Below are 12,124 nucleotides of genomic sequence, written 5' to 3' on the forward strand. Positions count from 1 at the left end.
TTACTGTAGATGCACAGCTGCGAAATATATAAGAGCCGTTTATTACATCTGATATAGTATGTTATTTGCGCCACTTCAGATGTGGAGGTTTTTTTGGGGGGAAATAAAAGGCAGAAAGTGTTGCAGATACGCAGACCGTGATACTCAATATAGTCTGTGAAGCATCTCTTCCCCAACACCTCCTACTGACACTCCCCATGGAGCAAACTGCGGCAGACTAGGCAAAATTGGAGCAAAATGCTTTGATACATTAGTGCAGGGTGAAAATGCCCTGGTTTTGCTCAAATTGCCTTGATATATCCACCCCCCCCCCCCCCTACCTTGCCTGATGGACGTGCTGCCCAACCTTAACTGCCCCAACATTGATCAATTGACATCAGTTCTAGATTTTGGGATGACACTGAGCTGTATTTTTTTGTCTTGAAAACCTTTGCTCCTTTAACATAAAAAGTATGTCCAGCTTCCCCTACCGTTTGCTGGAGAATATTTCATGCTACTTGAGCTGACACGGGTTATGAATTTCCAGTGCTGTGCAGTTTAGATCAAAAGAAAGGCATGTTAGTAAAATTGGCTTAAGGCTGAAGTGTCAAGCCTACCATTTTTGTGTGTTGCATTTTCAAACTTTTGAATTATAAACTTGTGCATAGGATTTAATAAGCTTGTGTCACATGGTAGATAACATGCAATTTATTAAAGAGAAATTATGTTGCTGCTTCAAATGACAGCTAGAAATTGCTATATGTTTTAACAGGTATATGATTATACTTGTGATATTTAATGGTATTGTTTTGCATGCCTTCAGTGTTCTTTTTATCATTGCGGGTTCTTCCTAAAATATATTCTTAAGAATCTTTAAGGAATGTTTCTGTATTTAAAATCTCAGTTTTGACACTGGCAAATTGAGATCTGCTGATTCAGTTAAAACAATGATCCCCATTCAGTGCTGGAGAAGGTTTTACTGTAGCTTAATTCAAATAAATGAGATTGTCTACTCCAGCATGTAGTAATTTATCAGAATATTAAATAAGGATCATTGGGATATATTCATGTTAATGCCCACTAGCCAGATACAACAGCACCTTTTAAAAAAAAAAAAAAAAAATACACTGCAGTGACTTGTATTGGAAACATAATATCAAATGTTTTACAAAGGATTATTTTTGTAAATGTGTGGCTTCACAAAGACTATTTTGGTGTAGTACACTTACTTACTTCTGTGAAATGTGTGCTTGCAGGGGGTGATTCTGTTATGGACAAAGCCACAAAAGCAATTTCAAACAATGAAATTGTTTCAATCTCCAAGAAAATCACTATGTTGGAAATGAAAGAGCTAAATGAAAGGCAAAGGGCTGAGCATTCCCAGAAAATGTATGAACATCTAAGGACCACAATAAAGCAAATAGAAGAACGCAACTTTGAACTTGAGACTAAGTTTGCTGAGGTATGCTGGAAAACCATTATTCTTAGGTCATACTATATAATAAAAAGACTTAAAGTAAATAAATAATCTTCTACATAGAGTAGATAGCTCCCCACAAAACACAAATACAAATAATGGAGTTTTCTAGCTAAACAGTAAATGTGTAAATACTGCGTGATGTAGGATTATTCTACATTATAGTGGTTTCTACTGACTTGTGATTATTATTTTATTTACATTATTTAACTGTTTTGCTTGGTTTCTCACAGCTTACTAAAATCAATATTGAGGCACAGAAAGTGGAACAGGCATTAAGGGACGATCTTGCCAATAGCGTAAGTAAAGCAGTGAGTGATGCAGATAGGAGAAGAATTGTGGAACTTGAGAAGAGTGAAGCAGAACTTAAGATTGAGGCGTCAAAGTAAGTACTAATGTAAAAATAATGTGTATTATTCGGCTTTACCATTGTAATGAACTTCACGAAAATGGTGTATTTGTTTTTCAAATATTTCATCAGGAAAGAGAATTTAAGACCTAAATCTCAGTTCCAAGTGTAGCGCACTTTCCCCCACCCACTGGGAGAGATGGCGGCTACTGTGTGTGTTTGTGTGGTGCGTTACCTGTGGCTCCCAGGAGGTCTGAGCCTCCGCTGCTGGGAGCCTGAGGTGTATCTGATCCGTCTGATGCTTGCGCCTCAATCTGTGTGGGATCCTAACAGTGTTGGATAACCCCGTCACAGGACAATGTACCCAGTAACACACACGCACACACAAGAATATGGTATAACAATATTTACGAAGTACAAACTGAATGCACACATATAATACACAACCACGCCATATAAGGCGTATAGCGATAACCCTGCACAGTATTAGCACAGTACTTGGGTGCAGGGGCACCAATGTCCTAGTGTCCGGCCCACAACAAGCACTCCCACCCCAAGTCTGTGTGACAGCGCTGCCCACAACTAACGTGTGTAGAGTTGGTGCACTTGGTGATACCTGCCTGTACTCCAGCACCCAGTAGCACCGACTGTAGACAAGGAGCCGTCCAGTCCCACGCCGTCGTTGTCAGTGACTAGTCCACCTCCACGTGGGGTGGTGTCCTGCAGGAGTGTCCCACATTCTATAGTCTTTCTCTGTGCGTGGTGATCTGGTCCCAGACCACCTGATGCCAGGTTACAGCCCCATCCTGGCTGTGTCCCTCACGCTTATGCTACATGGGCATTGTCTCTATCTACTGGGCCTCTCCCTGCAGTAACCAGAAGCTCAAGGGGGAGTCGGGGCCTAATGCGGTCTCTGCCCTAGTGCCAGGGTCGCAGACACCCTGCACACACCCTACCCTCTTCTTGTCCCAGCTCCGACTGGCGTGGTCTCCCCAGGGCGCCAAATGTATCTATGTGGAAGCAAGGGTCCGGCGCGCGATTGGCTGCTATATATCATCTAATCCTGCAGTCCAATGGCCTTCTGGGGGCTGTAGTTCCCCTTCGGAGCTATTCTTAACAGGACTGCCGATTGCTACTCCGCATGCGCGCCTATGTAATGGCCGCCGCACTTGCTGCTGCGCACCATCTCACACATGCTCCCGCAAATCCTAGATGGCAGCGCCCTGCATAGGGGAGCCTCCGGCGACTTGGTCGCCGCTCCATACTCCCTGCCTTGCTCTTGCAGCCTCCCGGTAGCACTGCACGCTCCCCGGCCGCAATAGAGGTAAGCGGAACCAGCGGGACCCAAGGAGGAACCTGACCAAACAAGTATGAGGCAAATTAGAGAAACCGAATGAAAGCACTGAATCAACAGTTACAACTGTGTGAGGTATGTATGTGCAATATATGCTAATGCACTTCATAATAGGTGTTTTTTGTTTTTGTTTTATATTAGACTACGTGACCTTTCTGACATTGCCAAAATGCAAGTTTCAACATTAGCAGCTCGTCAGCTGTCAAGGGAGAAAGAAGTGGATTCTCTCCGCAAACAAGTTTTGGATTATCAGGTGTGCTCATTTATCTGTTTGAGATTAATTCATAAAGGTATGGCAATATACCGTACAAGAGACCTGTGAGGTTTCAAAAACCAATCTGTGAAGAAATCTTTTGGTCCATTGAAATGGATCATAATCTAAAGAGACTACCATTCTTCAGCACCAACACAGCTACTAGAAATTTGCACTCAAAGTACTGTAAAATCCAGCAAAAATTACAATTATTATATTATCACAATAACATATTACATTGGGGAAACCGCCATCATATTTCTTTTTAAGAAGAATACTTGGTCAATAAATATTTATAATTGGCAGGTGTGAATTGCCTCAGAGCTGCTTTATAACTTCATCCCAATTGCTGCTTTATCAGCACTTGTTCCGAAGGAATCCTAAACATAAAGTGTTTTTAGTATTTTTCACAATTGTATTGTATGTCTTTATTTATATAGTGCCATTAATGTACGTAGCGCTTACAATGCACTTGTAAATTCAATCGGGATATTAAGTTTACTAATACATTATTCACCTAATTACTTTCCAAATGGGACTGCTTTTCCAGAATGTATTTTTAATTGTAATACATTAGATAAAACATGTATGTTATAGTCTTCAACATTTCTTGATGCATTTTGCAGTAATACCACATCGCAGGCATCCTATGGGTTCCTATTATATACCTCTAGTTGTATGCAATAACAATTGATAAAAATTGCTTTTGTTAGTACTATATGAATCATTTTGAATGTTTTTTTTTTTCTAGGACCAAACTGATGAAAAAGCTCTAATTGCCAAATTACACCAACAAATTGTAGCTCTTCAAGTCAGTGAGTCCACAGCTGTGGGCAAGTTGGAAGCTACCTCAACCAAACTTCACAAAATGGAGGCGTACAATTTACGCTTAGAACAGAAGTTAGATGTTAAGGAGCAGGCATTGTATTATGCCCGTCTGGAAGGGAGAAACCGAGCCAAACACCTCCGCCAAACTATTCAGTCCTTGCGGCGACAATTTAGTGGTGCTCTGCCATTGGCACAGCAGGAGAAATTCTCTAAAACAATGATGCAGCTGCAGAATGACAAGCTGAAGACTATTAATGAAATGGAACTTGTTCAACAAGAGCGCAGAAGTACAGAGACACGTGCACTGGAGTTGGAACTGAAGCTGAAAGGCGTAGAAGAGCTAATCTGCACTTTAAAAGATGCTAGGGGAGCACAAAAGGTACATCATGTTGAAAGAGGCCGACTTAGAAAGCCTTTGGTTCCTTGTGGCAATGAGTTAGCCCCTTCATGGCTAGACGTGTCCGTGCAGAGCGCTCTGGTGGTAAATAGTGTTAAATATATTAAAATCTCTTACAACAGATTTAATCATTTAGGATTAAAGCAGCTCTAGTGGGTCTTGAGAAAAATTGATCTTAGGGGTGTCTTTATATATTATATAGCTTTGGGAAAAAAAGTACTAAATACTCTATGAAATTGCTCTGTGACAAACCATCCTCTTTGGGAATACTGATATTCAAACAGCAACATTGTGCAAAACACTGTTTAATACAAGGGATATGTTCCCTTCTATTTTAGCAGTACTGAAATATATTCCCAGTTAGTGTAAACTGAACTGTTTGTGTCTTATTGTTTCTGGTTTCCTAGTACAAAAGACAGTTATGTATGCATTGTGCACTTTTTAAACAAATATATGGCTTTAGTTCTGATTGTCAATGATAGAAAGATATTCATAGGTGTCTTTTACATTTTGGAGTTCCATACTACATGTTTTAATTAGTAACAATAGTTGTTTTAAAGCAGCAACTCCACCAAAAGCCGATGCAAGTTTAACGGCTATAATGCTATTATCAGACACCCTGCTCCTTTTTTTTGTTTTTCTTTTTACAAAATATATATTTTGTCTTTAAAAATAGTGATTTTCTTATTTTCTAGCATCTGAGGTGTCCATATTAATCTCAGACTGGGCTCTGGGGAGATATCCATTTTTTTTAAATCACAAACACTATATTAAGTTCTCTTATCTTTTGAGCAAAGCACCAGATTTGAAAAAATTAAAATATCCACTAAGAGCGCAAAAGGAACTGGATCCTCTGCTGCTTTAAGGCAAAGTATTTCAAGCAACTTGTACATACTATACAGAATTGTGTTTAAATTACAGTCATGTGTTCCATATTTATAGAAGTTATGATACATATTTATTTATAAAAATGTTTTACCAGGAAGTAATACATTAATAGTTACCTCTCGTTTTCAAGTATGTCCTGGGCATAGAGCTAAGATGACAAATAATACATGGTTACAAATACAGTTGCATAAGTGAACAGGGTATACATTATATACAAGACATACAGTAGCATGCACAGTTAGAGATAATATATATTATAAGCATATGTAACAGTTACAGACCAGATTAAAATGTGAGACAGCTTTAGTTTTGAAAGAACTTAGGCTGGTGGTGGCTGTGAGAGTCTCCGGTAGATTGTTCCAGTTTTGGGGTGCACAGTAAGAAAAGGAGCGGCCGGATACTTTGTTGAACTATGGGACCATGAACAGTCTTTTGGAGTCTGGTCTCAGATGATAATTGTTGCATGTGGTAGGGGTGAGGAGCTTGTTCAGATAGACGGATAGCTTGCCCAGAAAGTATTTGAAGGCAAGACAGGAAAAATTAACTTTACACCTAGACTCAAGTGATGACCGATCTAGTTCTTTGAGCATTTCGCAGTGATGTGTGTTGTAGTTGCATTGGTGAACACAATGGCATATTGAATTGTAGAGGGTGTCAAGTTTGCTACAGTGGGTTTTGGGGTGCCGAGCCGTACACTATGACCCGAGAGTCGATAATTGGCATTAGCATCTGCTGTGTGATACGCTTTCTGACCAGCAGACATAGGGAGGATTTGTTCCTGTAAAGTACACCTAGTTTGGCATAGGATTTGGATGTTGGGTATCAATGTTCACCCTGAATGTTTAAATGGGAGTCAAACCATATGCCCACGTATTTCAAACTAGTAACAGGAGTTAGGGTGGTGTTGGTTCTGGTCTGGAGCTCAGACATTGGAAGCTTTAGAAATTTTGCCTCGTTCACAAATACCATTGTTACAGTCGTCAGTGTTTAAAAACAGTTTGTTTTGGGAAATACAATTTTCAAGTCTCAAAGTCAGATTGATGTATGTGTTCAAGGTTGTAGAGGCTATGGCTGTGTGCATATAGGATTGTGTCATCTGCAAACATGTGTATTGAGGCTCCCTTACAAGCTGTAGTAAGATCATTGATTAACACTGAGAAGAGTAGGGGCCCCAGAACAGAGCCTTGCGGGACACCACAGGTGATATCCAAAGGGCTGGAGTTAGATCCTGAGATGGACACATTTTGGGATCTACCTGATAGGTAGGAATTAAACCAGTTTAAAGCATGCTTCCCTATTCCAGAGCACTGGAGTTTAAGCAAGATAACACGATCAACAGTATCAAAAGCCTTTGCAAAATCTAGGAATATTGCCCCAGTGAGTTGTCCCCGTTCCATTCCACACTGGATTTCATTGCAAACTTTTAGCAGGGTAGTTACGGTGGAGTGTTTGGGGCGAAAGCCAGATTGGAATTGGCTTGGGACATTTGTCTTGGTATAGTAATCGCTTAATTGGGAGTGGACACATTTTTCCATGAGTTTGGATAGTATTGGGAGAGGAGTGATTGGCCTGTAGTTTGAGACCATGTTTTTGTCCCCACTTTTTTAAGATTGGGACAACTCTGGCAGTTTTCCAGATCTTAGGGATATGGCCTGCAGACAGGATAGAGTTGACTATGGAAGCAATTGGTTTGGCAATGGCTGGTGCACCAAGTCTTAGGAACTTAGATTGCAGTAAGTCAGGTCCACATTGGCTGCTTAGTTTTAATTTGAGGAGCGCTTGTGTAATCTCCTCTTCAGATACTGGGACAAATTGAAAATTGTGAGCAGTGTTGGGAGAGGGTGGTGGGGCTATAGGTGTTCTCAGAGAATGAGATTCATGTTTGTGGTTTGGGTTGCGTTTCGCTAATAAGTTAGTAGCACACCCCACAAAGTAATCATTGAATACATTTGCAGTGTCAGTGGGGTTTGTCAGAGTAATATCCTCCTTAGTGATTATTACTTGGTTGTTGATCGTTAGAAGGCTGGAATATATTGTTGATAATCTTCACCAGAATACAGTACATCAAACCCAGCTAACTTCTGGAAGGTTGTCAGAGTAATATTGTGCTTTTGCATGTCTTGTTTGCCTTGTGCACATATTCCACAGGCATCTGTATTTAGTAATATCCTTGGTTGTGCCAGTTACTCTGTAGCTTTTCCACAAGGCTTCCCTGAACTGGTAGAGTGCTATAAGGTCAGTTGTAACCCACGGTAGGTGGGCCACCCGTACTCTTATTCTGCGTAGTGGAGCATGGGTATCAGAGCTTTAAGAACATATCATTTGTTATGTTTTTCATAGATGATTTCATCTAATAATTACATTAATATGTATAGAACTGAAGGCTCGGATATATATTTTTCTTTATTTTGTGGAACCTGGTGAAAACCTAGATTTCATTAATAGGTTAAAAACTGATGCTGCTTTTTTCTGCCATTTTATACGTTTTGTACAGTGTTTCTCAGGCAAATAAAAAGATTCCAGTTACAGCGATTGTTTAACTAAGCCATGTGATAAAGCACTCTTTAATATAAAACACATCATAATACATTTGATAATCTACAGGTCACAGAATGGCATAAGAAAATGGAAGAGCTGCGCCTTCAGGACCTGAAACTGAGTCGTGAGCTAAGCAAAAAGATGGAAGAGCTAAAGTTCTTGAACAACATTATCTCTGAACATGAACATACAATAGGCACACAAGAAGAAGAAATTGTTCAACAAGCCAATGTAAATATTGTATAACTACAGGAAATTAAACAAAAAAAGGGGAAACTTGCCAGACACCAAATACTGTGTAACACTGTTTCCGCCCCCCCCCCCCCCCTCCTCTCTCGAAGATTTACTGCTGGTTGTGGTGCGGTCATACCTTTGAGCGCCCAGGATAGCTGAGTGGTCTGCGGTGGTGTGGGGAACAGGACAGGCTTTTGTAGATCTTCAATGTTCACTCAGGGTGTCAGCGGCTCTAGCAGGCTCCAGGATTTCCAGAGTCAGTCCCCCACTAGGGCAGATTCCATCCATACCCCTACCCTGTAGACTGAGAGCTATGGCAGGGGTATATAAAAAGGGATGATTTATTGATAGCAGCCACTGCTAGCAGGACAGTGAATGCATGAGGATTGATCTGGGTCCCCAGACGTCTGGATGATGCTTTTACTCTTTTTACTTTACTGGTAGACTTGAGGCCTATAACCTCTCTTGCTCAGTCAGCCCATGAGGGACTGACTGCATGTCTCACTCCCAGCCAGGAGGAGCAGCACACACCTCCTCTCTCTAGGAGGTGTGGAAGAGAACTCCTATAATTTAGCACTGCCTCTCTGATGCACCAGAAGGGGAGGGCACAAGGTCTGCACCATGATTGGTTATACACAGACCCTTGTGGCTCAACCTCTTCTGTTACTCAGAGAGTCAGCATGAGGGGGGGGGGGGGGGGGGGTGTGCAAAGCCCTAGGATAGCCTGCCACAGCCTGTAGCTACAAAGGACTTGCGTGACAAGAGGCAGAAAGGCAGCCTGGACTAGCCATGGCTACACTGTATAAAAGTACTTTAAGACGTGTGTGTGTGATTGGGTGATTAATGGTGGTGGTTTATTTTAGGACATTTTTGCCAAGCGTAATAGGTCAGCCACATTTTCGGACCCCCTGTTCTTTTGTCAAACCTTTTTTATTCTGGGGTTGCAGCCTTTTTCACATGTTATTTTACTACAGGAAAATAACTGTTTTATGTCTGGTGATCTACAGTATATAAATAACAAATGGAAATATTGCTGTTGAGGGTTTTTGTCACTTTTTTTACCCACCTTAACTAAGTATGGTATATATACATACATACACATACATACACTAATATATGCACCCATACTGTATATGAACACATGTACATACACATAAACATACATATGCATAGACATATAAAACAAACAGTGTAGATACACAGGTATATACATGTATGTAAACTGGCACATGTATATGTACATACTATAGACAAACATGCATACACTCTACAAATACAGTATGCAAACATACATTTATGCACACTGAAAATGAATGATATCTTACACCCAAAAAAAGGGATATATATGTACACACACACCGACACATATTTATGAACACAAAAACATGCACTTATATGTACATAATTAATACTACAAACGTATGCACAGGTTAGTGCATGTAAAAGAACAATGAAAAAGTGTGTGTGTGTGTGTACATATATCAACACACATACACATTTCAACGACTTGTTGGTCCAATAAAAGGTATCATACCACCTCTCCCTCCTTTGTTACTACATACTGTAGAAGAAATGACTAACACAGCTACCCACCCTTCTTTGCTTAATGAGGGACATACAGTAAGTGACAATCAATTGAATATTGTTTAAAATATGTTTCCCCTATGGTTTTTTTAATTCAAATACCGTTGCTAAATATTTACAAGTCCAATTTACATTCAATGGATGTTTCAGTTTCATGAAGATCGGCAGATGGCGTGGGATCAGAGAGAAGTAGAGCTGGAACGCCAACTGGACATGTATGAACACCAGCAAAATGAGGTGCTCAGCACAGCTCGAAAGGTACCTGCAGTGTTTCATAACATGTTAAAGAGAAGTATCACAGCTGGTGGTGTTAATGAAATCAATGTGTGTTATTTGTTTTGTTTTTTGTCATTGCACTTTAGTTTGAGGAGGCTACAGGATCCGTTCCTGACCCCAGTCTACCCTTGCCTCAGCAGCTTGAGATTGCATTGAGAAAAATAAGGGTGCATGTGCAGACAATTTTGGAAACCAAAGCCGCTTGTAAAACACTGGAAGAGGCGAGTAGAAACATTTGGCACCTGATATTAACTAAAGAACAATACAATACAAAAAGCATTTCTCGTAAGACTGTGTATTTTGAGAAAGGAAATATCACTAGCAATGCCATTTGTTGTGTCATTTTATAAGTGTATACTATCAATATTCCCTGGGTGTTTTCTTGTGTTATTCTTTTCTTTTTGTACTGCAGGCAGGAAAATGGACAGCATGAGTTAGCCAATTTTATTATTTTTATTTTTTTATTGTTATCTCATCTGTTCATTTGTATGTTTCAAGGGTGACTGCTACGTGATTGTAAAGTAGAAAACTAGTCAGGGGAAAAGTCATCAACTTGGTTTATAGTATGCAAAAGTTGTATGTTTTGTATTGTACAAATCAAAAAAATGACAGAATTCACAATGTAATGGCATACTGTAAATAGTTTTGCTCTTGACAAAGGGCTGCATCCCAAAACATTTAGGATTTCTTAGGTGTGTCGGCCCTTTTTGTATTTATATATTATATTGTACTATTTATACTGTTTACATTGTGATTTTTGTACTTCTTTTACTTGGGCAATGCTGAAATATAAAACGTTTGCATACTAATGTATATACTGCATTTTTCATAACTGCTCACTACTTTTGAGTTGGGCTCCATTTTTGGGGGGAGGTGGCGGGTGGCTGTCATGGGATTTTGCACCTCTTATTTTTCTAATGATTATTTTCTTTGAATGCACCACTACCCATCTTTAGAGTATGCAAAGTGATTCTAGGCAATAATTAGCAGGTTCCTCTAACAGCAAAGGGGCTACGTAAAGGCAGAACGTACTGTGCTGTGTGCTACACATACTGTAACAATACACTATAGTAGAGCATATTTTATATTATTTCAGTTTATATAAGGTAGATGGTATGTTCGGTCACATATTCGTTGTAATCCAGGGGGAGCAAATATGCTCCCCCTGGATTACAACGAAAGTGACGATTTGTGGGACTAGTGAAACCAGTCCCTACCAGCTGGGTCTGAGCAGGGGGTTTGAACTTTTTATTATTATTTGCACGTTATTTAAGCACATTATCATTGTTGAAAAATCAATAGATTTTATCAAGAAACTCACTATAAAGCTTAAGTGTACACTAATAGAGTTAGCGCCGTTTCTTTCACCTTCACTTAGCATGTTCGGTCACATAAACATTTTTTTAACCTGTAAAACATTTCTTTTAATGGTAATGTACTACCCTATTCTCAACTGATTTAATGCAGTAAATTTTACATATTCTTGATACCTTTTATTGAGAAATAAAGTTAAAACAATAACATATGTGCAATGTATAGCTTATAGTCAGTGATATGCTACTAAGATTTATCTTATCTTGCCTAGCAATTTATTTTTTGTACTTGATGTCAGGTCTGTCAATGTTAAGTGACAAATCACCACTGCTTATAACCATACGTAGGAAAGTGGTGTGCAGATTACATTTGGTTTGTTTATAGTCCGTCAGACTTCGCTTTCGAAGTGTGGCCAATTTAAATTAGTCCTTTTTTTAATTCTCCTGGATGGTCAGAGATCGTAAAATATTAACAGATGAAAAGCAATATACACATTCTCGTTTTATATCTGTTCAACTCTGCAAGACCGTAATGAAACCAATTGACACAAATGGACTGTGCATGTTATCTTCTGTGAATGAGTGATATTGTCTTTCTATTAAGGTTAGATGCACTTTTAAAGCTCATTATGCATATACATAGCTTAGATTTCT

At 39.5% G+C, this 12,124-nt stretch overlaps 1 protein-coding gene across 5 annotated transcripts in view; it reads left to right on the forward strand.

The window, feature by feature from the left end:
• Window positions 1–12,124, forward strand: part of CEP290 (centrosomal protein 290) — a 137,300-nt gene that overhangs the window by 52,685 nt on the left and 72,491 nt on the right. For all 5 annotated transcript variants that reach the window (XM_075600465.1, XM_075600464.1, XM_075600466.1 and 2 more), the window contains 7 exons: window positions 1,236–1,441; window positions 1,690–1,841; window positions 3,301–3,412; window positions 4,164–4,619; window positions 8,130–8,294; window positions 10,032–10,139; window positions 10,244–10,378. In XM_075600465.1, the coding sequence (XP_075456580.1) occupies window positions 1,236–1,441; window positions 1,690–1,841; window positions 3,301–3,412; window positions 4,164–4,619; window positions 8,130–8,294; window positions 10,032–10,139; window positions 10,244–10,378 (1,334 nt within the window). The remainder of the gene's footprint in view (window positions 1–1,235; window positions 1,442–1,689; window positions 1,842–3,300; window positions 3,413–4,163; window positions 4,620–8,129; window positions 8,295–10,031; window positions 10,140–10,243; window positions 10,379–12,124) is intronic.

The sequence above is a fragment of the Ascaphus truei genome, chromosome 5 (assembly GCF_040206685.1).
Source record: "Ascaphus truei isolate aAscTru1 chromosome 5, aAscTru1.hap1, whole genome shotgun sequence".
In the NCBI taxonomy this organism is placed as follows: Eukaryota; Metazoa; Chordata; class Amphibia; order Anura; family Ascaphidae; genus Ascaphus; species Ascaphus truei.